Raw genomic sequence first — 27,876 nt, forward strand, 5'->3', positions numbered from 1 at the left:
AAATTGTGGGGGTTTTTTAAGTTGCTTTTTAAAATATATATGTGTATATATATATATATATATATATATGTATATATATATATATATATATATTTAAAACATTGCACCCATTTTGGTATGAGGGCGAAGGCGAGTGAAAGAAGGTGACCGAGCCAGGAGGAGAGAGCACAGATGGCTTGGTGGTGGTATGGTGTGGTGAGTTGTGGGAAGGAGGAGAGGAGGTCTGGCAGAGGTTGGGGGTGGGCAGAATGAGGACCCTGTTTTCTTTTTGGTTTGCTGTGGATGAAGGAGAGAGAGAGAAAGAGAGGGAAAGGGGGTGGGGAGAGAAGCGAGACAGATGGCAGAGTGGAGAGGCGGCAGCCAGTGCCGGCACTGCCCAGCCTGGGCGGACCCAGCTCCCCCCACCCCCCCACCCCCGCCTGCCAGCTTTCCAAATGCCACCCTTCCCCCATTCTCCCCTCTCCCCATCCCCCTAGCTTGGCACTGATCTCCGAGAGAGAGGGAGGGAGGCTGGGCAAAGAGCATCTGTTCCTTCCATTCTCCCAGCTCTATCGGCTGCCAACCTAAGGCCATCGTCTGCCTCCATCATCCCTCCACCCGCCTGCCCGCCCGCCTACCCACCCAATCCCAAACGGGTGCTGGATCAGGTGCCGAATCTGGCTGCCTCCTCGGGTAGACCCGTCACTATGCATTGCTGTGTGTCTGCCACCGCTGCCTGGCACTCATGGGGCCGTGTGTGTGTGTGTGTGTGTGTGTGTGTGTGTGTGTATGTGTGTGTGCGTGTACATGTACGCATAAGCGCATGCTGTATGTGAGCCTCCTGGGCATGGGTGGGGGTTGGCACTGCGGTTGCCAATCTAGTGTCCAACCAGAAGGACAGAGGGATAGAGTGGAAGAAGGAGGGGAGAGGTTTGGGGCCTGGGAGGGCAGAACAGGGCGCATGAGTTGCTTCATGCTGCCTGCTTACAGGCATTGGCACTGCAGCTGCCACCCTTGTGCCCGCGGAGATGGGAGGAGGCGATTGGGGGGGTTGGCAGTAGGAGTCCTAGTGCTCTCACAGGAAGGATTGCTACCCGGGGGCCATTGGCATCACACCCGTCAGGCTGGTGCCCTGAGCTGGGGCAGTGGGAGCAGGGGCCCCAGAAGGCAGAGAGGAGGGACAGGGGTATGTTAATGATGTTGCTTGTCCCTCTGGAGCTTAGCTCTGAGAAACGGTTGGACTATGAGATAGTTAGCCTTCTTCCAGTCTGGGAAAGTAAAGTGGTGGAAAGACTGGCCAGGGAAGTGCCAAGAAATTGTCTAAGAGCCAGGAGAAGGGATTGTGCCACTGCTCCCTGGGGAGAGCTCCTCAGGGCTGTCAGTCTGGCCCTTTGTGAAAGCAAGGGGTGCCGGTGTGAGGCATGGATGCTGGTACTCCCTAAAGAGCCTGGCACAGGATGTGGCATTGTGTGGAATGGAGGAGGGTGGTAGTGCCTCTTGCCAATCTGGTTGAGAAGATTTCTGTGCCAGGGGTGAGAAGGGCAGTAAGGTGTGTGTGTGTGTGTGTGTGTGTGTGTGTGTGTGTGTGTGTGAGTTGTTTGAGAGGACAGACTTTTTCTGCCAGGACCTCCTTCCTGTTCCCTCTTAGACTTGGAGAGTGGAACAACAGACGAGAGAGGCGAGAGAGGCGTGAGGACACAAAGGAGGAAGCGCGCCATTGCCAAGACCCCAAGGAAAAAGGATGGAGAGCGCTGGCAGTCCTGTCTGGCCCCCGGCCAGTTTCCTGCTGAAGATGGCCAAATCCTCTTGCCTGGTCTGTGTATGTCACTGGGCCAGTGTGGTGGGGGTGGGGGTGGGGCTTGCTTGCTAAGCTGGGATCTGGAATGGGAAGGGCACTTTTCTATGGATCTCATTTGGACTTTCCACTCTAACAAGTGAGGTATCTGATTTTCTCCCTGGTGCCTTCCTCTCCTCCCTCCCTCTCCCCTCCACCCCTCTTTCATCTCTCTATCACCATCTGGGTCCTACTGCTTGGCACCCAACCAACTAGATGCCGCCACGCTTGGCAGTGCTGCACTGGCACGTGAACAGTGTCTCAGATCCTGGCACTGCGGCAAACCCAAAGCCGCCAAACATGCTCACGACCGCCACTTGGCGGCAGAGAGAGGGGGGGTGGTGCACATGGGCATGCCCGGCATCAGGCAGAGCTCTGTGCTGGGGAGTGGCATGAGAAGGGACCCCCAACAGCCTGCTGCATCGGTACTCTCCAGCCAACCCCAACTAGACACCCACCTCCCTCCTACCTCACTGTCCCCAAGAAAGGGATTTAGCTGCTACCATACTCAGTGCTTGAGCAGCTATCTCAAGGGAAGCTGGAACACAGAGGGACAAGGGCACAGGCAAGAAGCCAAGTCTGGGGCTCCAGGCCAGTGGTCTAGAACACCTCCCTGGACAGTGAGGACAGAAAAAATACCAGCAGGGTGAATGAGAGCTGTAGAGAGGCCAGCCAGCTATGTTGTCACAAAACTGGTGTCAGAAGAGATTGGAAGAGAAATAGGAAGGAGGGACCCTCAGGCCTTGCTTTTGGGTATGGGGTGGTTTGTGCCTGTATGTATTTCATCTGCCTTGTGATTGGCTGAGCTATGGTTAAGATGAATCAGTTCTTTCTCCCTTGTTAAAAGGCCCATATTCAATAATAGTCCTAGAAAAATGAAGAGGTTGCTCTAGGCCTAGAGAGGTAGGCAGATACAAGAAAGATAAAGTCTTGTCCTTCCAGAAATACTATTTGTGGAATACTATTTGTGGAACTATTTGATTCAGTGTTTAGAAATTTCTCAGTGGTACCCCAGTTAGGTAGAATTTGGATAAATGTCCATGTCTTTGAAATCCATCCCTGGAAGGGAAACCACAGATCAGCAATGAGCCCTCATAAAGAGGAAGGCTTCTAGCAGGAGCGACCCCAGCATCTGTGGTGACACAGACAACCCCTGTGACTCCAGAAGCAATGCCTCAAAACTGGGCCTTGGGCCTTCATCTGGAAAAATGTCCAGTAGGTTGGGCTTTCCTTGCTTTCTAGGTAGCTAGAAGCTGTGGATTAGTAACTAGGAAGAGATTCAGGTAGAAGATTTGGCTGGGTGATGTTGAGGGAGGCTGGATGGCTCTGATGGAAGATAGGACCTGCCCAGAGGAAAGCCGAGCCATTGCCATGCTGGACTGAGCTGCTTAGGGTTGGGGCAGTTCTGGTTTCAGCCTTTATGGAAGTGGATGACAGCTTCAGAAGAAGGGAGATGATTCCCACAGCAGAGGAAAAAGCAGGGAGACACTCAGTGAGATGGGTGAGTGGACAATGTTTCTTTTCTTCTGTTCAAGAATAGCCAACTTAAGTAGAAGACACAGTCAGATTTCCCAGATGTTGGAGGTGGGAGTGACAGCAGGGTAATCTGAGGTGATGCTAGGCCCTGGTGGTACCCCCTGGTGTAACAGGGTTGAGCCCTGGGTGCTGGAGAGTTAGGGGAAGGTCACAGATGTATAGGGGCTGAGCATTTGAACCCCAAATCGGGTTCAACTCCAGAGAGCATGGAATCACTTCAGGAGTTTCTCATTCAGCTAATTGAAAGTGTGGTTCAGAAGTGTGCATTTAAAAAAAAAAAAAAAGAAGAAGAAGAAGAAGTGTGCATTTTTAGCCATCACTCAGGTGACTACAATGCAGGTAGACAGAACTTTGAGAAAATGTTCTAAGATTCAGCTATCGGAGAGTTAACCTAGTCTGGATTTCTCAAGGCCTTTTCTATCTTCTTCCCACATGCATGTCTTTATGCTGCCATGCCTGTGATATGTGTGTTGTGGGATGTGTGTAAATGTGTTTTGGGTGGGAACAGCAGGAGGAATAGAACAGATTGTGAGGTCAAATCAGGCAGATTTAGCTGGTTAGAACCATGCTTCTCATTGGCAGTAGTTATCACAGTAGAGTCCCTTGGGGAACACTTCCAAACTCTGATGGTTGGCTGCCCTATGTTTCTGAAACCACCCAGGAGACCCACTAGGTTAGGAGCATGGCCAGGAGATGGCTCTCTCTGGTCCAGTAAGATGTGTGTGAATTCTATGGCTCAGTACAGGATGAGTCCTAATTCTACTTCTTGGAGACAGGTCTGGGTCCTGGGTAGTGGAAGGAGAGGTCAGCAGAATACAGGGCATAGCCTACTGCAGATACCCAGCAAGATGCAAATGATGCTGCCGTTTGAGCACTTGGTGGGAATGAGCACAGTGTGTGCCGTTCAAGTCCAGTTTAAAAGACATGGTACAATGTTGGATGTCGGGGCAGGATTGTCGACGTGGGGCATGGTGAGCTCCTACTAATTACCTGTTTCAGCAATTGTTTGTGTAAAAGTGTGTGTGGTGGTTGGGTAGGATTAAGAGTCAACCTCAGGGGGCGCCTGGCAGGCTCAGTGGTGGAGCATCCAACTTTTGAACTTGGGGTCATGAGTTTGAGCCCACGTTGAGTGTAGAGATTACTTAAAAAAAAAAAAAAAAAAGTCAGTCCCAGGTCACCTTCCCCCATCACCTTCCTTCTGGTCCACTTATAATCAGCCTGCTTCCCTGCTATATTCTAGCCAGACACCTCTCTATGGCTGAGAGCTGTAGGAAACACCAGGCTCAAACTACTGATAGGAAATCATGGCCTTTACCCCTTGTTTATCCTTTGTATAGAAGGTCGTCTGGGTTGTCTGTATGATGGAGAATAACAGGGTCAGTCCTCACCCAATTTTATGTTCTCCCCATAAAGTATAGTCTCGCCCTGGCAGCTTTCCCTAGGGATTGCTTCCCATCTCTCCCCAGACTTGGTAAGCCATGGTCTAGATCTTCTATGAATGTTCTCTGTCTGGCTTTTCTTTCCTCTGCCCTTTTCACAGTGTTTCCAAGCTATACTCCTACAGACTGGGTCTGTAGCCCTTCTTGTTGTGGCAAGGGCCTTCTTGGCATTTGAGCGTTTCTTCCTTAGTCCTCCAGGACATCCTCAGGGCTTGCAAGTTTCTCACTAGGTACTCCCAGCTGGCGGTTTGAGCTTCCCATAGCACCCTAAAGAGAAAACAGCTCTTCCTCGGTGCCTACCCATCCTATAACAGAGTCCCAGGCCAGTTTATTTGTGCTTCTTGAAGTTTTCCCTACAGTTTTTTTTTTTTTAAGTTTTTATTTACTCATGCGAGAGACACACACACACACACACACACACACAGAGAGAGAGAGAGAGAGAGAGAGAGAGAGAGAGAGAGGCAGAGACACAGGCAGAGGGAGAAGCAGGCTCCATGCAGGGAGCCCGATGTGGGACTAGATTCCGGGTCTCCAGGATCATGCCCTGTGCCAAAGGCAGGCACTAAACCACTGAGCCACCCAGGGATCCCCTGGTTTTTCTTTTACCTCTCCTGCTGATAGTGTCATAATGCAGAGGAATGTAAGGTCCTTCCCCCATGGATTACAACATTTGGTCACCCTTCCTGACTGTGGTTACATTTCCCCTGTTTATCAGTTCTCCCCTACTATTGTATGTGAAGAAAATGAGGATGTTCTGGAGGCTGGTGGTACTTATGGGAAATGTAGTTGACGGGACTGGGGCCTGTCCCTTGTGCTTCTGTGCAGACGGGACCCATCCTTGCTGGCATGTGTGTATCCCTATAGCTCACTCTGGGTGCTTCTGCTGCAGTTTCTGACACTGTGCATGCTTGTTTCATTGGTACAGTTATATTCACAGAACTCTGTGTTTCAGGTGTGAGTTTCTGTACAGAGATGAATGATTGGATGAGGAAATGTGCCTTAACACAACCAAGCTGGTGGAGGTTTGGGGAATTGGTGATCTGATCTATAAGCCCTATGACTGGCTTAGGAACAGATAGAGGGAATTAAGCAGATGGATGCTATTGGGCCTGGAATAGTTGGCTTTCTTGGTTCTTGGACATGCTTCTGCAACCCTCCCGAGACTAGAGGGTTGAGAGAAAAAGGGTTTCTTTTGCTGGCCCTACTGCAGACTCTATCCCATTCGGCTGCTGCAGCTTCAGATTTTCTCATATTCTTCCAGAAGACTGAGTTTTGTTCCTAGTTGAGAATGGGGTACTTGGAGCCATCCCCACACGGATTCTGGTTTAGAGCAAAAACAGCCAAACTCACCTCCACCTCCTGTCCCTTGGTACTGATCCTAGCAGTCAGTAGGCTAGACCAGAATTTGGGTGCTAAGGCATGCCCTAAGGGGCATGTCAGAAACCCTAGGTCTTTACCCCAGGCTGTGGAAGACCAATCCTAGGGGCCATGGATACAAACTCACTTTAGGGTTGAGGTGGGGCCTGTACTACAAGATCAGTGTTGATGTGCCAGGCATTTAAGTTGGGTCTACTACTCCCCAGGAAAAGCAACACAGTTTATCCAGGGGGACCTGGTGTTCATCTCTAGTTAGCATTCTGCATAGAGGCTGATGACCTGGCCCTCCTTCCCACAGAACGTCCCACTGCACATCTCTGAAGCAGGAGCGTTGCTGCTGGGGACCTCTGATCTGAAATGGGGTTAAGGAGGAAGACTTCCAGCCACTGGAAACATGGAATGGCAAACCTAACTTCACAATCAGCCAGACTCTTGTCTCTCAAATTACAGGGCTCCTATAATGACAGTGGCTTAGAGGCAGCTCCTGTCTCCATTTACGCAGTGTCTCTAGACCAGGGTGTCCTGCTGTAGGGGAATATGCTGGAGGGCAAGAGGAGGAGGAGGGATTTCTAACTATATTAACTCCAGGTAAAAATGTTCACAGTGCAAACTAAAGCCAACCTGTCCTGGTTGTGAACTCCTAAAAATGCACAACACCACACCTCTAATCATCCCATACCAGGTATATGCCACGGTTTTCTTTAAAATGTTTCCTCTTTTTCTCCTCTCTTTTCTAATTTTGTTTGTTTTCAACTTTTATATACAAAGTCACATTCCCTGAAAGCAGAGTGAAAAGCTTCTTTCCCCTGACACATGCTGCTAAGAAAAATAATTTTATACACAGAATTTCAATAGGAAAAGGATAGGAAGGGAGGGACACAGGAGATGCTGAGAGGCGGGAAGGGGGGCAGCCAGAGCAAGACCGTGGTAGGGCCTGCATTTATAACAGGGTCACTGTATTGATTAATCTCACCCCACCTCAGTTTGCTAGAGTTGGGACTTGTAATTTTAGAAATGGATTGAATTGGAAGTGAGAATCACAGGACATGTGGGCACTAGGGACTTGGCGCCTCCTCCCCTCCCAGCTATTCGGCACATAAGCCACTGCTTTGGTATGAACTTGTTCACAGGGCAGAGTGACAGGCCAGGAAGTAGAAATCCCAAGGCTGATTGAACTTGTGTGTGTATATTAAATGGATGCTGGTAGTGCAAGAAGCCCAAAGGGAGAAAGTTTACAGGGAGAATACCTCGAGGGGAGGTCCTGGGCCAGGGCAGTAGCAGGAACTATCTGGAGGACTGGAAGCTTTTGCAGGCTTTTCTTTGCTGAAATAAAACACCTGCTTTTCCACCGTGTACCACTTTAGCTGGACTCGGGTTAGCAGTTAATGCCTGATGCTGGCAGAAACAATGAGATTAGAGGTGGGGGACTCTCTTTTAGCTCATCCCTCTTGTTGGTTTCCCTTGGTGATAGCACCCTGTCAGAGATTCACCTTCTGCTTTGTGCTTCCATCATTGCCTTGCCTGCCCACCCCCTCAGCTGTCCTCAGCTCCAGAGTTCTGTGGGCCTCCTGGAAAGCCTGACTCCTTTTGGCAGTCCCCTCAGCAGCTGCTGCTGGCCAGTGGGAAGAAGGGTGAGGGCAGAGGATGAGGGGGAAGAACACAGGTGGGGAACAAGGGTCCCGCAAAGGCAAGGATTTCAAGTGACCAAAAAATGTGAAGGGGCCCCTGGACACAGAAATAGAAGTAGGGGTTTGTGAAAGAAGCAAATGAGAGGACACAGTGGCTAGCTGCACTAAAGGGAAGCATTGCCAAGGTCCAGAAACCACACTACTGTCCACCCCTTTCTTCCTGGGACCACCAACATATTGGACAACACTGACTTGTCTAACTAGTGGCTGGGAACAAAGGGGTGTTACCTGTTCTGGTAAGTACTCAACTCAGGGGGCAAAGGGAGGTCTCTCCCCAGTCCCCAGGCTCTTCTCCCCATTATTAGCCTCTGACACTGGGCATGGCCAGGGCCAGACTTCATAGCTTTCTGTGTTGAACATCACTGAACCCTTGCAAGGACTTAAAGCCATTTGGTCTTCCAAAGACTAGTGATTTAAAGAAACCCTTAATGCAGGGGTGGTGGTGGGGGGACACAAACAGGAAAGCAAAAACAAAAACACTTGTTTGATGGGAGAGTTTGCAGTTTTTTTTTTTCTGTATTTTCCAAGTTTGTTTTACTTTAGTTCATTCCTCTGTCTCCATCTCTCTCCCATGCACATGTGCGCGCCTACTTTCTCTCTCTCTCTCTCTCTCTCTCGCTCGTTTTTTTTCTCTTTTCTTTTCCTTTTTTTTTTTTTTTGGTTGTGTGTGTGTGTGTTTCAGTTTTTTTTTTAAGAACTTTGGATTTGCCGCTGGTGGGCAGCGCCAGTCCCAGAGGCTGGACCCTCCACATGGCAGGGCTGGGACAAGGGGCAGGCCCACGGCTGCTGAGAGGATCTCTGTGTTTAAAGCCTTTGAGAATAAGTTACTGCAGTTCCCAGGGTGCAGGGTGGGGGTTGGCAGAGGGGTTCCTGGCGGCGGCTTCCCCTAGAGTCCAGGCCGCAGGGGCTCATCAGGCGAGGAGAGGGTTAGGAGGGAGGAGTGTGGGGAGAGTGGGCTGTGAGCACTTCTCCCACCTGCCAACCTCCAGTTTGGTTAGTTTTGTGGGCTCCCTGCCCATCCCAGGCTCCAACCTTGGAAGCCAACTGGGTATTTGGAAAGTTTGGGAGCTGTGTGGTGCTCTAGACAAGGGGGTAGGGAGAGAAGGAGGAATAGCAAAGTTTGTTTTCCTTCCCCCTTCTTTGTCTTGGGTTTTCTTTTTCCTTTCTTTTCTTTCTTTCTTTCTTTCTTTTTTTTTTTTTGTTTCCTCAGTCAGTGGAAGAGTATGGGATAACATATACTTATGTGTGTGTTTGCAGGGGTTGACCATGTCGGGGGGGTGACTGGGAATCCAGTGGGGATAAGGTTGTAGGAAGATGGACTCGAGGATAGATCTCATGTGTGGTGGGCAGGGTAGAGATGAGTGGACCATCAACATGACAAGATGGGTGTGTGTCTGTAAAGATGTAGGGCAAGGAGCCGCAGAGAATCAGTGTGTGTCTAGGGGCTGGGGTGGCGGGGTAAGGAGGGTGGGGGGAGGAGGCAGGACTCTGCTGGAGGTGGGGTATGTGAAGCCCACTGAGGGTGGGAGTTGAAAGATTCCTGTGAGGTGGGCGGAGCCGAGGGTTGGGGTGAGGGATCTGAGCTCCCACCAAACACCCCTTGGGGTAAGGGAGGGAGCCCTGAGGCCCTCCTCTCTCCCCCATCTTGGTTTATCTGTTTATAAAGCTAGAAGTGTAGAGGTAGTAGTAGTTTTTGGGTTGGAGTCCGTGTGAGGTAATCTTGCTTCCTCTTTGGCAAAAGCCACAGCAGCCGTGGCAGCAGTGGTGGCATTGGTGACGGTGATGGGTGGGCCCCCTGGGGGTGGGGCCGCCTTGCGCCTGTGAGCCGAGGAGCGCAGGTGAGAGGCCAGGGCTTCATGCCCACTCAGCAGCACCTCACATGCCAGGCAATGGTAGGTGCAGATGGGTACCCGCAGTGGAGGGGGCACAGAACCTCCAGAGCCCCGCCCAAAGAAGCAAAAGGATCTCTGGTGAGCAGTGGCTGGGGCCTCCCCATCAAATGCCATCTTGCACTGGCGGCACAAATAGCGGTGGGTCACATCCACGGTGGAGATGCCAGTACTGCCTGACAGCAGCTCGTCAGCCTCCCCGGGCTCCCCCTCCCCTGGAGCAGCCAGTTCAGGAGGCTTTGGAGGCGCTGTGGCTGTGGGCTCATGGGGCTGGGGGGGTGGCTGGAGGAGGGCATTGGGGAGCAGTCCGATGAGGGTCTGAGGTATCACAGGGTTCATGGGAAATAGCCCCTTCTTCATGCCATAGAGCTGCTGGAAGTAGGCCCCCTGCAACTGGGGGCCAAAGACAGCTGGTGGTGTGGCTCCCCCTGCAGGGGGCAATGGGAAGGGCAGGAATTGGCCCCCCAAGAGGGCTGGGACGGTAGCCTTCAGTGCTTTGAGGTTCTTGAGGGCATCAGTGGAGGAGTTGGTGGGGGCTGCGACTGGCTTGCGCTCACCGGAGACCTTGTCCCCAGAGGGCTCAGTAGGGGGACCTGGGGCAGGATCAGTGGTGCCTGCTGTGGAGGTGTTAGTTTGCTCGGGCACAGGTCTCTGAGGTAAGGGGCAGCCTGGGCCAGCAGTCTGGACCACTGTAGAAGCAGGCAGAACTGATGTGGTGAGGCCGAGGAGGCCAGAGGAGGCTGCAGGGCCTAGGAAGATGGAAGGAGTGATCATTCCTGCTATAGGCCACATCCAGCCACACCCTCACCCACTCCCACCACCTAGATGCCATGCACCCTTCCCTCCCTTCTCTCCCCAGAGAGACTGGAACTAAGGAAGGCCATAGGAGGCTGGAGGTGGGAAGAGTCAAGGAGGAAAAAGAGGGGCACATCATTAGAGATACTCCCTGAAGCCCAACCCCTCCCAACTTCCCACTCACCTGAACTGAAAGGAGCTAAGCTGCCCAGCGGGGCCTGGGCCAGAGCTGGGCCAGACAAGAGGACCGGGGCCAGGCGAGGCAGGGCTGGGGCAGCCCCGAGGGGCATAGAGGCAGGTGTGGTGGCAGGTAGGGCCTTGGGAGCCGGGAGTGCCTCAGGTGCTGGGGCCAAGTCATAGCACTTGCTTTCACTCTTCAGCTGGGCTCGGACTGCCTCTTTGAGTTTGGCCAGGTGCTGGCGTGAAAAGAGGTGGCCTCGGCAGGAGACATAGAAATCATACTTGACATCACAGTAGGGACAGTCAGTGCGCTGGGCTCCCAAGGGGCCCTCACTGCTGCCCCCAGCCCCACCGACTGCTGCCCCCTGCAGTTTGGCCTTCTTTTCCTTGGCACGAGCATTCTGGAACCAGACTTGGATGACTCTCTTGGGCAGCCCAATCTCCTCCCCCAACACCTCACATTCCTGCATCGTCGGGGTACGGTAGGCTTCATAGCAGGCTTTCATGATCTTCAACTGCAGGCTGCTCATCTGGGTCCGATAGCGCCGCTGCCCCATTCCGTCTGGAACCCCGGCCCCACTTCCCATTCCTCCACTGCTTCCTCCAGCCCCAGGGGACTCTGGTTCAGCCAGACTGGAAGCAGATGAATCGCTGAGATCTCCTGCAGATGGACTGCAAGCCTCACTCTCTGGAGATGCTTTAGATGGTTCTTCTGCACCCTCTTCCTCACTGGGTGGAGGGGGAGGTGGGAGAGGTAGAGGTGGCTCTGGTGTTGGGGCAGTGGCCTCTTTCCCAGGTGGTAGAAAAGGCAGGGGACCAGCAGCAGGGGTGATAGGGGGGTAGGGAAAAGCAGGTGCTTCTCGCTTTGGGGCCTCCCTCCCAGTCCCATCATCTACCTTGCCCAACAAGAGGTTGAACTTGGGGAAGGCTGCAGGGGCAGATGTGATTGGGGGCTTGACTGCTGGATTGGGCACCACCGCCCCAGGGGTGCTTCGAAATTGGCCTTTCCTTTCCCGGGCCCTGGTGTTCTGGAACCAGACCTGCACCACTCGCTTTTTGAGGCCCACCTCCTCAGAGATGCAGTCGAGCATCTTGCGTGTCGGGTTGGAATCTTGCATGTACCAACGGTACAGGATCTCCAGCTGCTCTGGCAAGATGGTGGTGCGCAAGCGCTTGTCCTTGGGGGGCTCACCCTCCCCTCCACCCCCTGCTTCACTGCCTGTGGGGGACAGGCTGCCCTCCTCGTGCTTTCGTTTGAGTGGCGGCCCTGGCACTGGCAGAGTGCCTGCCACCAGGGGGCTTCGCTCTCCAAACACCAGCAAGGGTAGATCTAGGAGGTGCGGGGCAGTGCTGGGTTGCACAGATGGCAGGAAGTGTAGCCTCCGGTGACTGGCCAGGAGGTCTTGGTTAGGGAAAGACATGGCACACTGGTCACAAGTGTGGACTGGGGAAGGCGAGGGAGGGGCCCTCCCTTCAGGGTCTTTGCCTCCTGGCTTTGTTGCCTCTGCTTGGCTCAACTCTTCCCTGTCTGGGGGTCCTGGTGATGGACCCTCAGGCCCTGTCGGGGGTTCCAGGCTCTGTTCCTCCTCTGCATCCTCCTCCTCTACCTCTTCCTCCTCTTCCCCTCGCTCTGCCTCTTCCTCCTCCTCTTCAGGGGGCCGGTCATCATAGCATTTCTTGAGGTGCCGTACCAACTCGAAAACACAGGAGAATGTGGCATGGCAGCGCCTGCAGCCAGAGGCTCCCCCGTTGCCACCTCCGGTTGGCACAGGCCCACCCTCAATGGCATTTTTACGTGCTTTCTGGCGGGCATTCTGGAACCATACCACCACCACACGGCTGGCCAGGCCCAAGAGACTTGCAAGCCGCTCCACCTCTCCATCCTTGGGGTAGGCACTGGTCTCAAAGAAAGACTGCAGGGCTTGGGTCTGGAACTCTGTGAACTTGGTTCTGGAGAACCTGCGGCCTGCAGGCACTAGGGGAGGCAGATTCCCTCTGGAACTTTCTTCCTCCTCTGGGGGCCAGCGTCCTGCCCGGCTTCGCTCCTCAAAGGGACGGGTACTCCCGGTCTCAGGCTCTGGGACCAGGAAGGGAGGGCCCAGCTGGGGAGCTGGTGAATCCAGGGACCCATCAGGAGGTTTGGGGGGTTCTGCAGGGGGTGGGTATAGACTATCATAGCTCTTTCGAAACTGAGCAGCGTAACGGCTCAGGGCCTCAAAGGGCAGAAATCGGCGGTGGACGTGCTCTTCATGTGTCTTAAGGATAAGCATATTGGAGAAGAGTTTCCCACAGGCCCCACAGGCCAGCTTGTCCCCACCCCCCAGGGCCTCTGGTGGGGGTGGGGTCGGAGGAGGGGGTACAGCCTGCTTTCCTTCGTTGTACTGGATCACCAGTTCAAAGCCAAAGTTTTCTAGAAGGGCTTTGGCGGCAGTGCGGGCTGCTTCGTTGGGCATTGAGTTGGGGGGGGAGGTGGGCCCTGTCTCATTCCCCTCCTCTGCCATGGGGGGCCGCTCCCATTCCTGCTCAGCCAGCTCAGTCTTGGGGGGTGGGGGAGGGGGAGGAGGTGTGGCAGCTGGCAGGGACAGCAGGGGTGCAGGCCCAGCCAGTGCCAGCTTGGGCCCCACCTTGAGGTCATGGAGGTAGAAGGGCAGGAGCAGCTGTTGCTGCTGGAGCTTAAGCAGTGATTCGGGCACCAGAGGGAAGGGGGGCAAGACTGGTGGGGTGAAGAGAGGGGCTGGGAATCGGTGCAGGTCCAAGGGGGGTGGAGGTGGTGACAGGAAGGGCAACCCAGATATGAAGCCACCAGGGTCAGGGCCCTTCTTCTCAGTGCCCACCTCCCCCTCAGTCTCGCCTTCTTTGGGCTCTTCTTGGCCACGCTCTGGCCCCTCGGCCTTGGTGTCAGTCTTGGTCCCCCGAGAGCGAGTCTGGTGCAGAACTGAGCGCATGTGGATCTCCAGGGTGGAACTCTGGTTGTAGGACACTCGGCAGACTGTGCACTTAAAGGGCTTGTCTGTGGCAGCAGCGGCAGGAGGTGCAGCACCTGCCTCTCCTCGGGCAGGGCCGGACGGGTCAATGGCAGCCTTCTTCATCTTGTGCAGGTGGGAGACAGAGTTGTAATGGACCAGGAGGATATTCTTCTGCGTGAAGGACTCCTTACACACGGTGCATTTATAGGGCCGGGCAGGGTCAAGAAACTTGTCCAGGGCAAAGTTGGTGGTCTTCCGATAGGTCAGAGGGTGGCGAGAATCAGCTGGGGCTGGCTCCACAGGCCGGGGTTCCCCAACACCCCCCTCTTCCTCCTCAGCCACGGCAGGTGGAGGGGCCATTTCTTCTGCTGAGGCCTCAGGCCGAGGGGCTGGAGATGAGGCTGGAGATGGGGATTGATCAGGGCTTCCTAGGAGCTTATCTGTGGTCTCGGCTGACAGTGGGGGAGGCTCAGGAAGAGGATCAGGACTGGCTTCTGGGGTCAGGTGAGGGCCTTCTGAAGGAGAGACAAGGGTGCCCTGAGTAGGGAACTTTGAAGTCAGACTCCACCCACTCAATATCTAGGGCACTCAATCCTTGCCTCAGGTGTCTTCAGACCCTCCCACTCTGTGGAGCCCAAATGCCCTTTCCTGTCACTTGGCAGGTTTGCTGTCCCTCCCTCTTCTTACCTGTTCCCTGTTCTCTGCTGGACACAGGCTCTGGCTCAGGAGCTGGGGGCTCTGGGGCATCCCCCAGTGGGCACAGAGTGGGCCCGGGCAGCACTTTGGTCGTAAAGGTCATCTCTACCGTTGTGGCCTGTAAGGGAAGAAAGTCCTGTGACGTCCCTGCACTGCCCGTGCCCAGCCCATGTCCAGGGCTCCAACCTCCTCCTGGACAACCCCCCCCCCCCCAATTCTGCTTTTCTCGAGATGAGAGGGCCCCGGCTGCTGCTGAACAGCTCTTGTTAGGACCTTGTATAAATGCAGGAGATGCTCAGCTCCCTCTCTGGCAAGCAGAGGCAGCCAGGCAAGATCTGCTAAGGCTCCCCCCAACTCTAAAACCCCTTCAAACCTGGGAAGTGTGGTTTCCTCACCTCCCTGTTTCCCTGCCCCCCCCCAAGCACATACACACCTGGACACCTTCCCTCTTCTTCCCCTCCTACCTGGCCCAAAAGTGCCTCCTGGCTGGGTCCTCAGCCAACCATTACTCACCACAAGCAGCAGCTTCTCCACACACTCAGGCACCACGTTGTGAAGGTGGCTAAGGTGGAAGTGCAGGGCAGGCCGGCCCACCAGCTGCTCCTGGCACAGCGGACACCTGTACTTGGGCTGCACTGCATGCTGGGAGAATGCATGAGCCCTCACCTGGTCGGGCTCTGGGCTCAGGAAGCTGCAGTATGGACAGCAGAACACCTGGGGGTACATGAGTGGTGGAGGAGGTGTCAGGGCGGGGGGGACTCACCATCACCCAGCCCTGTGTTCTCGAACATATCACCAACCCCCACTCCCAATTTAGGGGGAGTGAGCCTCAAATGAAGGCATCAAAGCATCAGCACGGATCTAGCCAGAGGCAAGAAGCTGGCTCCTTCCTCATTTCCCTTAGTTTGGAGCAAAGACCAGGGCTATACTTCCCTGTGCCTTCCTTCCTTCCTTCCTTCCGTGTCAGCCCTCTCCCTCCATTCTGGCCTCTGGCTTTCCTGTCTCTGCCTTGCTCACTTCTCCAGCTAACAGTATGGCCCCGTACCTACCTCCCCCCATTGAGTTTTCTTACCCACCCCCACTCTGTGAAATGGCTCCCCCAGCCCTCTGCACATCTGGATCCAGAGGCTCCATCCCTGCCCATTCTGCCTCTCTGATGTCCCTAACCTGAGGGTCTCCTAAAGAGGGGCACTCCCTACCTGTCTGCTCAGAAGCCAGCTCATTCTCCCAGAGGTTTAGCAGCTTCCACTTTCTTTTCCTTGTCCCCTTCTTAATTTAAACAAACACCACAGCTCCCCCAGCAGCCCAGGAAAATTCTGGCCTGGCTCTGCCCAAGCAATCCTGCCCATACCTCCAGAGACGTGGGGCCAAGGGAAGGCCCTGTCTCCACCCGAGTCACCTGACTACAGGACTTCCAGCCTGCAGCTGGGCTCCCTGGCTCCCTTCCTCTCCTGCATCTGGTGCCACTGGTCCAGGCCCCATGTATGGGGGAGAGAATGGCCAGAAAGGAAAGGCATCCAGATGCTTACTTTAATGCTCTTACCCCAGGAGCAGACATCTGGATTTGATCTGCAGGAGGGAGCAGGAGTGAGGAGGGCCTGGCCAGCACTACTGTCTGTGGGAATGCAGTAATACTACACACCAAGGTCCCATTTGGAGAGCTGTGAGGGGCAGCAGGGTGCCTCCAGACCCAGGCTGGGAGTTTACTCAGAATCAGCATTTTCAGGCCACAGAGCTAAACCATCCAGGAGGTGCCTGGACCAGGCAGAGGCCTGAGGCCGGGAGACTCAGAGAGCTACAGGGTTTGCTATCTGGGACAGTCATCCGGGCTGGGGCCTCTACCCTCAGGAAAGAGGAGCCTGATGCTTCCCTGCAGGAGATGAGAGATCTCCTTCTGTAGGAGATGGCCATCCATGTCTAGTTGTCTTTCTGCTCCTGACAGGAACAGAGAGCTGGGCTAGCAGCTAGTCTTGTGGTTTGGGCTTTGTCTCTTCATTTCTTCATCTGTGTCTTTCCTCCTCCACCTCCTTTCAGCCTTTCCTACCTCCATATATCTTCCGTCTTGTCCTGTCCCTCGTCTGGCCCTCCCCTGTCTTCTCCCTCTGTGCTCCAGCCCTGGAGCCGGCTCTACATCCTGTGTGGTGCTGAACATATAACTGGCCCTAGGTGGCCTTTCTCAATGTGGTGTTCTGAGATAAGTCACAAGCCTGACAAAATTAGGTCTACCTTTAGTCCGAAATCTGTGTGCAAAGCTCTACCGATTACAACTTTAGGCTTTAGAATGTGAACAGATCTCAGCAACACCAGATCCCACCACCACCCCAGCTTTCCCCAGTTATCCCAGTTCTGACCGTGGTCTGGCTGGCACTGTCTCCTGGCAGGCCAGGCTTGTTCTCTGCCTCTTCAGAAGCTGAAAGGAGAGAAGATTAAAGAGACTCTGACAGCTCTCCCTTGTACTTTGCAGACCCCTAGCCCTTAAGATGACCTGATTTGTAGCAGAGAGCTTCCAGGGTCGGGGTTGGGCTCTGGGGAAAGGGGAAAAGGCAGGAAAGGACAAAGCTGTACTCAGTACAGGGAGAGGAGGCCTAGCAGAGCTGACCCCAGGTTAGCAGGATGGCCAGATGTGAGCCTTCCATGGCTTCCCCTCCTATCCCTCTGGTGAGCCCTTTCTTGCTGCAGTTTGGCTCCCTGTGCCCAGGAGGCCTTGCTGGCTGTCTGGATTATTGCTGCATCCCATGTGCATCTCAGAATGTATGAGGATGGGGCAGGGACAGGGAGCAAGGATGGAGAGAAAATGGACTAGAAGAGCAACTCACCCAATTGTTCTGTTTTGTTCTGAGCATCTTTTTCAGGGGTAGGCAGTTCAGCTAAGTGGGTGACAGGAACCTTCCCTGTTTAGGATGGAGGGAGAGTCAGCTTAAAAGAGTGAAGCATCAGGCAAGGGAGGACAGAGGGCAGAGGAAGCAGGACAAGAAGCCAGGAGGAGAAGATGGATGGATGAGCCAATAGGCTGGAGAGGACAAAAAGCTGCCAAAAAGAAATAGAGGCTGATGGAGAAATGATAGGGCTTGAACTGGGCAGGCCAAAGAGGTCATCTTTGTGAGCCCAGCCCCCCATCATTTCAAGATGAGGAAACAAGTGTGGCTGTAGGGAGCAGAGACGGGGCCAACTCAGCTCCCCCTCTTAACTGGTCCTGGAAGCAGGGAGCCCAGAAACATAAAGGGAGGGGCACTGAAGAAGAAAGGTGAGGTGGAAGGGAAGCAGGTGTGGTGGGCAGGAGGTGGCAGGTCTAGCTGGAAGAGGAGATTACCACTCAAGTAAGAATTGACAGATGTGTAGGAATTTATTTTCGGTGGCAGCCTAATTAAAGTGTTAAAGTTCCTTAACTCCATTCAGCCCTGCGCCAGGATCATTAGCTATTGATCTGGGCCCCTCCGGCACTTAACTCCAGCCAGCATATTGGCAATTCAATTAGCACCAGTCAATGCTGCCTGTTCCTGGTTCCTGCTGCCCGCGCCCTCACCCTTGCCCACCGCCGGCCCCTACTAAGCCCGGATGCCCGTGCCCACCTCTGACAGCCCCTTCCAGGCTCTTCTCCTGCACCCTCTGGATCAATGGCGCCTGGCTGGCTGTTCCCGGTCTCTGCTGGTACAATGGTACAATCTCAGCTGCCTAAGGGGGACCCTAAGCCCAGCCTTTGCGCTGAAGACCTCCTAGGAGACAGGAAGAGGCTGGGGAGCTCGTCAAAGGCTTCCTCTCTTTACTGCCTTTGGGCCAGGCCCACAGCTTCCATCTCCTTCCCACACGCCCTGGCCCAGCAAGAAGTGGATTCCATTCTTCTGTTTTTCTATTTCTTCTCTCTTTCCTCACCCGCTCCTGCCATCCCTAACACCTAGTGTTGCTGGGACGGTGGTCACCATTCAGAATCACTGGGTGATTCCTCCTCACCTCCCTTCCTGTCCTCTGCTCTCCCCCCAGCAAAGCTCCTGCCCTTCTCTGCCTCCTCCCTCCAAAAGCCTCTTGCTTCCCCTTTCACTGGGCAGCCCTGCTGTTCCCCAAGTCCGGTTTTATCACCCTTCACAGCTGGCTCCTTTCCACTTGCACTCGACTGCCCACAGACCTGTTTCTCCTCACCTGTATCACCTTCTCACCAGCCCCAGCTCCCGCACCTGCTGCCCACCCCTCGCCCCATCCCCTCTTCCTCACCGGGAGTCCGGAGCTGCCCATGGCTGAAGCTCAGGATGCTCTGCAGAGCCGAGAGCCCTTCCTCGGCTGCGGGGCCACTCTGCAGCAGCTGCAGACGCCGCTGGGCCTGGGCGTCGCGGTGGGCCGGTGCGCGCAGGTGCTGCAGCACAGCTAGGCGGGAGGGTGTCTCCCACGCACACAGCAGGCAGCGGAACAGCCCCAGCTGGGCCCCGGCCGCAGCCCCCTCCATCTCCAGCAGAAACTGGAAGTGTGGGAAGAGGCTGCTCAGGCCAGAAGGGACAGACCCCTCTAGATCTCAGGGGCCCCTTCTGCCCCCCCCAAGGGAGCCTGACCAGTAGTACCCCCTCCTTACCCATCTCTTTTCCCTCCTCTGGCCACCTGAGTATTACTTTTTCTCTCCCATCTCCTTCTCTTCCTCCTACCATTTCTGGATTTGTCCCTAGTAGGTGAATGGAATCTGGTTCCATCCTCTTCAACATGTGACAAGGTGGCCTGAGCAGACGCCACACTCCCCCCCACCCCATTCAGTCCCAAACACCAGAAAAGCTGAATAAAGTCCTGGATCCACTCTTGTCTGTCTCCAAAATGTTGATTATCCTGGTACATATGTGCCATTTTATCCAGTCCTGCCACCCTGGGTCTCCCCATCGCTCTCCCACTCGCTGTCTCGGTCCATGCCCATGCCCTTCTCTTTGCCCAGGGACCCTGTGCTGTGCCCCCTCAAGTGCTAGGCTCTCCCTGCCCCACTCTCACCTTATAGATCTGACTATTTTCTTCGTGGGCTGCACCCCGGGCATGCAGCTGCATCTTCTCCTTGCTGTTGGACTCAAAGTCGCAGATGTTGCAGCGCAGGTGCAGTGGGGGGACAGAGCCGTAAGGAGCCCCATCTCCCAGGGGCACCGGGGAGGGAGAGCCCATGGCCCCACCCCCCTCCCTCAGGTGGGCTGCCAGCTGGTACTTTTGAGCATGTTTGTCAGTCTTGAGGTGAAGCTGAAAGTTGGCCTTGAGCTGGGTGCCATAGCAGCAGAGCTTGCAACGATGGGTGTCACCAGCCACCTCCTTCCATTCGGCCTCCGGGAGGCTTCGGCCCATGCTGCAGTGGTAGAGCAGCAGCTCCAGGTTGTCTGTGCTGAAGGCCTGGCACACTAGGCAGCGGAACACCTTCAGGGATGGGCTGTCATCTGGAGGCGGTGAGGTGGGTAGGCTGTCGGACAAGGAGCCCAGGAGCTGACTCTGAGGCAGGTGGGTGTCCGGGGAGAGGCTGCCAGGGGCTGGGGGACAGAGACAGATTAGTGGCCCAAGGGAGGGAAGGGGCAGGGGGGCAAATGAGGATAGTACTGAGGGAGCTGGGGTTACCAAGCTGGCCCTTGGGAAGCAGCAGGGACTCCAGTATGGCCAGGGGGCAGGGAGGAGGGGAAACAGGTACAGAGCCCAGGCTGCTTACCGGGTGGGGGAAACTTGCGAGCAGGTGCTCCGAGGTGGTGGAAGCCGTTGAGGAGCAGCTGGGCATCCAGGGGCTTGTCTGGCCTTAGCCCGGGGCCAGGCAAGGGAGCCTGAGGCTGTCCTAGGGCCTGCGGCCCAAAGTACTGGAAGAGTTCAGGGGGTGGGGTGGCGGCAGCTCCTGCTTGGGGAGGGGGGCCTGGCCCTACCAGCCCAGGTGGCAGGCCCAGCGGCAGCCCCTGGTGCAGCATGAGGACGTTCTGCATGTGCTTCTCAGAGGTCATGTGGATGCGCAGGTTGCGGGAGATGTTGGTCTCATAGCTGCACACCTTGCACTGCCAGGATGATTTGGTTTTAGGCTCCTTGTCCCCGGCAGAGGGTGGGAGTGGTGCCTCTGGGGGACTACCCTGGCCTCCTGGGCCCGCCTGGAAGCCCTGTAGGTTGGCCAGGTGCTTGTCTGACTGCATGTGGATGCTGAGGTTGCCCTTGGTGGTGGTGGAGTAGTTGCAAACATCGCAGCGGTAGGGCTTGTAACCGCAGTTGTAGCTCTCCCCCCGGGCCAGGCGTGGGTGGGCGCCCCCTGCACTGCAGTAGCTGCAGTGGCTGTTGCTCTCCGGGTGCTTTTCCCGCATGTGCACATCCAGGGTCTGCTGGTACTTGTAGTGCCAGTTGCACTTGGGACACTTGAGTGTCTTGCAGGAGTTGCGAGAGTGTAACAGAGACATGTGGCTGGACAGACTGAGGCTCTGGAAGGCCGCAGGGGCTGGGGTATAGTCTTCAGCTAGGCGGTAGGCCTGCGGTGGGTCGCTGGGGTCTTCCGGGGAGCCAACTGCGGCAGGGAGAGTGCTGCCCTCCTTGGAGGCAGGTGAGCTTTGGTTGAGTGGGGGACAGAGCCCTCCATCCTCTTCTTGCCCCTCGGGGAACCAATCTGGCCCTGCCTCACCTGCTGCCATTGGCGATTCTTTGGCTTCGGTTGGGCTGGGGTCCCAGGTGGCGGGGGTTGTGGGCGGGGAGGGTGGGCTAAGGGCCATGACTTCTTCCGTAGGCAGGACAAGAGTCTGGGCTTCTGACTCCAGGGGCCCATCCTCAGGCTGGGCTATATTTGCCTCTGTGTTCACTGTGTTGCCATTGTTGAGGGGGATTTCTAAAAGGGGCTGAGCAGGTGGTTTTGGTTCCAGAAAGCTTAGGAGGGCCAAGCAGCCCTCATCTCCTGCCTGGAGCACAGCTGGGTTATCGGGCAGGCCCAGGTGTTGAACAGGGGCTAGCTTCACCCCATGAGACTGTGTGTGACCCACAAAAGCCTGGGGCCTGCTGAAACCCAGGCGGCATAGGAGGCAGAGCCAGAAGAGTGCCCCATGGTCTCCTCCCCTGCTCCCCATAGGGCCATCTTTGGGATCTCCGGGCGGGTTTGGAGCCAGCCGGTAGCTCCAGAAGGCTCCATCCCTTCCCTCACAGGTGGCCAGAGATGGCGCTGAGGTATCATGGGACAGAATTTGGTCAGAAGTGCTAAAGCCTTGGATTGGGTCAAAGCCATGTTGGATGTGAAGGGCAGTGAGGAGTGCAGGGGGTGGGTGGGCAAGGACGGGCAGGCCGGGCTCTTCCTTGATTCCCACCTTGCCCCAGGGGAAGCCCTTTGGTAACAGCAGTTCACTGCCACCTGACAGGGACAGCTTGGCCACTAGGTAGGCCTCACCATCAGCTGTGAAGAACAAATGGTTGCTTAGGTCCACGGGAGGGAGCCCTCCTCCTTTTTCCTGCTCCTTGTCCTCTTGTATTCCTAGGTCCTTTGGTGAGAAGCCACCACAGCCAGGCTCTTCTTGGGGCTCCCCAATCTCCTTTGGTGGGACGAGGCCACAGCCTGACTCCAGGGCCTGTCCCCCTGGCTCTGAGGGCCTCATGCTCTCAGAGGTGGAGGGGGCAGCAGGGGGATCTTTGGTGACAGGATCAGCGGGGGTGCTGGGGAAGGAGGTGTCCAGAGGCGGGGAGGGGGCATCGTGCCCAGGGGGAGTGGCAGTGCCAATGGTCGAGGATGAGTTAAGGGAAGCCATGGCAGACGGAGGAGTGCCGGGGGTTCATTTCAGCGTGACAGCCGGTACCCTGTGGGGGAAATGTGGAGAGAGCGGGGCTGTGAGGTTGCAGGAGAGACACCCAGCCAGGCTGTTGACTCTCCAGATACTCCGGCCCCACTCGTTTCCTCCCTGAGCACCAGACTCAGGTACCTGTTTGCCAACTTGAAGCTTCACTTTAGTGCTAACGGTCATCAAACTTAACATGTCCAAAATCAGAACTCTCAATTTCTCCCCTAAACTTGTTCCTCCTCTCTTTCCTATCTCAAAAACTGGTACCGCCATTAGGCTAAAAACCTAAGAGTTTCATCTTGCCCCCACCCATACGCAACTGGACAGCAATCTCTCAGATACCTGTCCTGTCCCTCCATGAGCACCAGCATGGTCCAAGCCACTGACCTCCCCAAACCAGTGCGACAACTCTAGGGTGACCTCTGCTTCCACCACTGCCCCTATAGCCCAGTCTCCTATTCAGCAGCCAGAATGAGCTTCCATTTAATTCTCAATTATGAGAAATGCCAGACCTATATAAAAGTAGACCAAATACTATAAGGAAACCCCTTTGTACCTATCGCTCAGCTTCAACAGCCTCCACCACAGGCTGGCCTTGTTCCATCTATATCTTTACCCACTTCCCCTTTTCCTATATTGTTGTGAAGCACATTTCAGGGAGCGCCCAGGTGGCTCAGTAGGTTAAGTGTCCGCCTTTGGTTCAGGTCATGATCCCAGGGTCCTCCTGGGATCCTCCTGCTCAGCCGGAAGCCTGATCTTCCCTCTCCTGCTCTCTATAGCTATATGTCTCTCACAAATAAATAAATACAATCTTTAAAAAAAAAAAAACACATTACAGGTATCATAAAGAAGCATCTTTTAAAATATAAATTGCACTACATTCTGCTTAGAACCCATGCATGGTTTCTTACTGCACTGTGAATAAGATCCAAACTCATCCCTAATCTACAAAAGGATCTAACCTATCTGTCACCTGCCTACTTCTGACACATCTTAATACCCTCCACCCTGCCTGGCTGGCTCCCTCCAGCCCACTGGCTGTCTTTCTGTTCCTCAAACACACCAAGTTCATTCCCACCTTAGGGCCTTGTCTAAGCTGAACAGCTTACTCTATCTAACAGTAAGCCTCTTCCCTAAACCTCTGCATAGTGGCTCCTTCTCATTCAGGTCTCTGCTTAAATATCACCTCTCCCACAGGCCTTCCCTTCTTACTGAGGCTGACATGCCCTGGGGGTTGTTACTTTCTTCAGAGATTTAGCACTACACCAGGTATTTCCTCATTTACTTATTTCTCCCTTCTAGAAGGTAAGTTCCAGGGGAGCAGGAACTTTGCTTTATTACCCTATCATTAGCACCAAGAAAGATGCCTGCCACATAGTCAATACATTATCTGTTGAATGAACTCTAGGAAAGACCCTCAGATTTTCCACTCACTGAAGGAGTGAGTAGTCAAGGTCTTCTAGCCAGAGAGGCAACAGTGAATTTCCACTGGTCTGCAGGCACTGTGCTGCTCTCACAGTGCCCTCCAGATCATCCATCTCTGGTCACAGCATGTGGAATAGGTGGGGGCTTCCCTGGCCAGCTGGAAGACAACAGCTTCTATGTGATTAGTCTCCTCCTCCCCAAAGAGATAAAAAAGAAAAAAAAAAGTAACAGTAATAATATTATTAAAAGCTAGTCAGATACATATACCATGGTCCTGGCACAGTGCTAAATGTTTTCATTAATAATCTCATTTAACCTAACAACAACCTTATTTTACAGACGAGGCAGCCAAAGATAGGTTGAGTGAGCTGCTGACAGGTCCAAGGAGGTGAAACTGCAGAAAAGATTGGTGGGACATAGGGACCTGGGCTCCTCCATCTACTTGGGTCGTCTTTCAGACCCAGTACAGACCAAATGAGCCACCAAAGGTCTAACAGTAAGGATTCCCCTGCTCCCTCTAGCTGACTAGAAGCACGGGGCCTCCCCCGCTGCTCCCAACCTTTTTACCTTGATATTGCACCTCCCCGCCCTGCCCCACCCAACTCACCAATTTCCCAGACTTCACCATCCCATACTTCTCCCAATGTCCCAAGTGGCCTGCATCCTCCCCAGTTCTTAATATCAGCCAATCTGTCATGTTTAAACCTTCAGCCCTCAGCCCAGTGCTTCCGGGAAGGGATAGGGCCACCTCTAACCCTCACTTTCAGATTCTTCCGTTAGGAATGGGTCTTCAGTCTGGCCCCATCTAGTGCCCACTTCCCCCCCTCCTCCTGGGGGGGCTAGCCAGGCGTGAAGTCGGAGCCATTAAGGAGCTCCTCGGGCTGGATCAGCATGCTAATGAAATGCAAATCAGCACCTGGGCGAGAGGTGGGGGTCTGGGGTGGGGGGCGGTGGGAGAGGTAGTTGGAGAATCAAGAGGGAAGTAAAGGAATTATGATGGAGGGATTATCCTAGATAACCAGAAAGCAGAAGCCGGACACTGTCTGAGGATGGTGTGCCTCCTACGAATCCCTGGGGGTAGGGAACAGGCGTGCTGGCGCAGGAGGGTCTGACAGTCCACTGTTATCTCCACGGTGAGGGCCTGCCATCCTTTCACTGCCCTACCTGGTGGGAAGAACTGAGGCTGGGCCAGAAGGGCTTCTCCCGGCCATGTAGGGCTGACCTGGGTGGTGCTCTGTTCCCCTGAGGCCACTGTGCCCACATCACATCAATTAACTACTTCCTCCTGGCTCCTGACTCACAACTCCAGATCAAACTTAACAGGAGGTGCTAGGAAGACCTAAGCCCCAAATTCTCTCTCCAAAGCTTTTACTTCCCAGGCCTGGAAAAAGCCCCAGCTGATTGCTAGCTGGAAACCAAAGGAGTTCAGCTTTGGGCTAGCTTGTGGGTGAGACCCAGACAGCCGAGGGGAGGTCGGCAGCTGTTTAAAATTGCAAATCTCCTCCCCACCTCCCCCTCCTCCTCTACAGGAAAGAATTTCAATTGCAAATTTGTCTCTGCCTCAGTGCACCCCCTCCCTACTCACTGCCCCCACTCCACGCTTCTCCCCTCCTATTTATTACAAACCTTTAACCACAGCAATTAGTTTTTCACCTCCCCCCCCCCTCACTCTTTTCTTCCTTCCTTCTCTGGGTCGGTGTCCCTCTCCTTGCCCTTCCTATCTAGAACTGTTTGCGGCTCTTGCTGGAGATGATGCAGAACCAGATGACAGACCAAAAAGTCACCCTCCACCTACCACCCCGAGGCTAAGAGTCCTGTTCACCCTGATGCGACTGCCATTCCTCCTGTACGTCCAGGCTTTCCGTAAGGGCGTCTCCTCTCCCTTGGGGCACATCCTAGATGTGGGGAAGGGGACAAGGCGACCCTCAAGGGCCCTGGCATTCCCGCCTCTGGGGAAGGGAGGGAGGGGGGACGAGTGGGGGACAGTCACAGGAAAGGTGGCAGCAAGAGCTGGGGCCCAGGAGGAGAGGGGTTAGGGGAGACAGCAGGCAGTGGCGCTGGTGTGATTAGAGCGGAGATTGATGTGAAGGGGCGCCACAGACGGCAGAGAGAGTCAATAAAACGAGAGGATCACATTAGAGGCGACAGAGAGAGCTTTAAATTACAAGGCTGCTGCCACCGAGGGGGATGGGAGGAGGCAGGCCTGGAGCCAAGGGAGGGTGGAGAGTTCTGAGGGTGTAGTCATCCCCGGAGATGAATTTTCCAGCTCCAAAATGGCCCTCAGTCTCCAGAGCTCCCCTGCTGCCCCTTCATTCCCTTTTCCTCCCTAATGCTTCCTTTCCTCACAGGGGGAGGAGAGGAAGGGGAAGAGAAAGGGGAGAGAAAGCAAAGGATAAATAGAAGAGTTGCTTCTTTTTTTTTTTTTCCTATTGCCCTCTTCCTCCTTCCAGGGCCGTGTTCCTCGTTACTGCTCAGGATGAGAAGGGAAGGCTGAAGTGCTACTTTCAAAGCTCAGCCAGGGAGGAGTTGCCCCACAAACGTCATCATTGAACTGCAAATATTCTTCCACGGGAGGTGGGCAGAAAGACTCCGTAAATAGCCGGCCAAGAACTCCTTCCGGATGTGCGCTCTTCCTTTGGGTGAGGGGAGCAAACACACCGACAGTACTTAGAGCAGGAAGAGGCCAGGGAGCCAAGAGGCTCCAAGACAAGACAGCGGGACCGAGAGCCACCGAGAAAGATGTTCTGAGATGGACCAAAGGGCTTGGATGTGAAGTTATGCACATCTGGAAAGGTGGGCTCTGAGGCCCCGCAAGACCGAGAACACAGTGAGACCTGGGACCAGAGAAGTACAGGAGCCAAAGGAGCAAGGGCAAAGAAAGGACCAAAGAAAAGAGGCCCGAGGGAGGAGAGACTCTGCCCCTCACCGAGGAGGAATTAGGGCATGGGTTCAGGTTGGCCTGGGGGAGCCTGGGCAGACCAGGACCACTCTTGGGCAGCGCCCCCTCCCGGCCCCAGCCCGCTGCGAGAGGAGAAACACTACTGCTCCCTAGTGGTCACAGGAGGAACACCATCGAGGAGAAGAAAGGCCGGGCGCGGGTAGGGGTGGGGATGACAGACCGCCTTTCTCTTCCCGGGCTCCCTTCCTCATACCAAAAAGTAAAACCCCACTCCCTTCTTTTCTCCAAACCTAAGGACGAGGCAAAGGCTTTCCCAGGAAAGTCAGCCAGAGGGCATCAGCACAATCGCCTAAAATTTACATGCAATGATTTCCGCATCAGAGCCCTCCAAACACTGTTGCCCTAAACTTTTCCAAATGTTGTATCTAACCTCTTTCCCTTATTAAAGTCAAATTTTAGGGTCTTTCCTCTCCCTGAAACTCCTCTTACAACACTGCTGCTCTCTTCCACACTCTGCCCTGGCCTCTCTCCCCTTTTTGTCTCAACCTGTTGCCTTCAAGAGGCCATGGAAAAGAGGGTCTTGAAGAGGAAAAGGAAAGATGGAGTGAGTGCCCTGTCTGGGGGGCGGGGGGGGGGGGGACTGTTTGTTATAAACAGCAAATAAACTCTAACTTGATGAACTTGATTTTTTCAGGCAGTGGAAGAACATGGGCTTTGGGTTCATGCAGACCCAGGTTCGGTGCTGGTTTCCCCACTCCCCAGCTGTGCAACCTCAGTAAGTTACCTGCCGGTTTCCTCATCTGGAAAAATGGGGAGAATGATCCCTTCCTTCCTGTGGTCAGGGATGGTCAGCCAGGTTAGTTCTTTCCCTGATCTCTTGGCTAGCTCCACCCAGAACGGAGCAAGGTATTTGCAGAATATGAACCCTTCTTGATCAGGGTTCATCCTAATTTCTGCCTTTTCAAAAATTGAGGGCAGAGTCTTTTGTGGACAGGATTTAAACCTAAGTCTTCCCAGCAGCAGAGTTCATTTCTCACTCAGCCCTCTGGATTGCTAGGCCTAGAGACACGCCACCATCCCAGAGCAGAGAATGGAAGACTTGCCTAGGCTCCCACATGGCCTGGCGACAGAAGCGGCTAATGCTTGGATCAAAACGATATGGCCTCTCCCTGCATTTAAAAGTATCATTTTCTCGTTCTCTAAGTCTTACCTTCTTGTTTAAAAAGAAAACAAGGGACATCTGGGTGGCTTAGTGGTTGAGCGTCTACCTTCAGCACAGGGCATGATCCTGGGTCTGGGGATCAAGTCCTGCATCAGGCTCCCTGTGAGGAGCCTGCTTCTCCCTCTGTCTATGTCTCTGCGTCTCTCATGAATAAATTAATAAAATCTTTAAAAAAAAATTCTAAAAAGAAAAAGAAAACAAAGTACTCCTATTCCTCCATTTTATTT

General features: G+C 54.4%; 1 protein-coding gene and 1 long non-coding RNA gene across 5 annotated transcripts in view; one reads left to right on the plus strand and one right to left on the minus strand.

The window, feature by feature from the left end:
* Positions 1-115: 115 nt before the first annotated feature.
* On the plus strand, positions 116-27,851 carry LOC112926520 (uncharacterized). 3 transcript variants are annotated; one of them, XR_012002347.1, is made up of 5 exons: positions 116-195; positions 1,628-1,792; positions 25,254-25,374; positions 25,979-27,031; positions 27,122-27,851. It is a non-coding gene; the product is annotated as an uncharacterized lncRNA (long non-coding RNA). The 3 variants fall into 3 exon arrangements; XR_003236344.2 differs by lacking the exon at positions 116-195 and having other exon boundaries at positions 1,218-1,792; XR_003236343.2 differs by lacking the exon at positions 116-195 and having other exon boundaries at positions 1,653-1,798.
* The window catches only part of ZFHX2 (zinc finger homeobox 2), a 28,676-nt gene continuing 9,803 nt past the window's right edge, over positions 9,004-27,876 (minus strand). Inside the window, exons 1-10 of one of the 2 annotated variants that reach the window (XM_072762560.1) lie at positions 23,538-23,610; positions 20,030-22,122; positions 19,339-19,856; positions 18,586-18,826; positions 17,196-17,270; positions 16,731-16,789; positions 14,893-15,093; positions 14,371-14,497; positions 10,722-14,198; positions 9,004-10,491 (exon numbers count right to left, since the gene is read on the minus strand). In XM_072762560.1, the coding sequence (XP_072618661.1) occupies positions 9,512-10,491; positions 10,722-14,198; positions 14,371-14,497; positions 14,893-15,093; positions 16,731-16,789; positions 17,196-17,270; positions 18,586-18,826; positions 19,339-19,856; positions 20,030-22,073 (7,722 nt within the window). In that variant the 5' untranslated portion in view covers positions 22,074-22,122; positions 23,538-23,610 and the 3' untranslated portion in view covers positions 9,004-9,511. Of the gene's footprint in view, positions 10,492-10,721; positions 14,199-14,370; positions 14,498-14,892; positions 15,094-16,730; positions 16,790-17,195; positions 17,271-18,585; positions 18,827-19,338; positions 19,857-20,029; positions 22,123-23,537; positions 23,611-27,876 lie in introns of those variants that run through there. The other variant, XM_026007548.2, reaches the window with a different exon arrangement.

The sequence above is a fragment of the Vulpes vulpes genome, chromosome 6, assembly GCF_048418805.1.
Source record: "Vulpes vulpes isolate BD-2025 chromosome 6, VulVul3, whole genome shotgun sequence".
NCBI classification, from domain to species: domain Eukaryota; kingdom Metazoa; phylum Chordata; class Mammalia; order Carnivora; family Canidae; genus Vulpes; species Vulpes vulpes.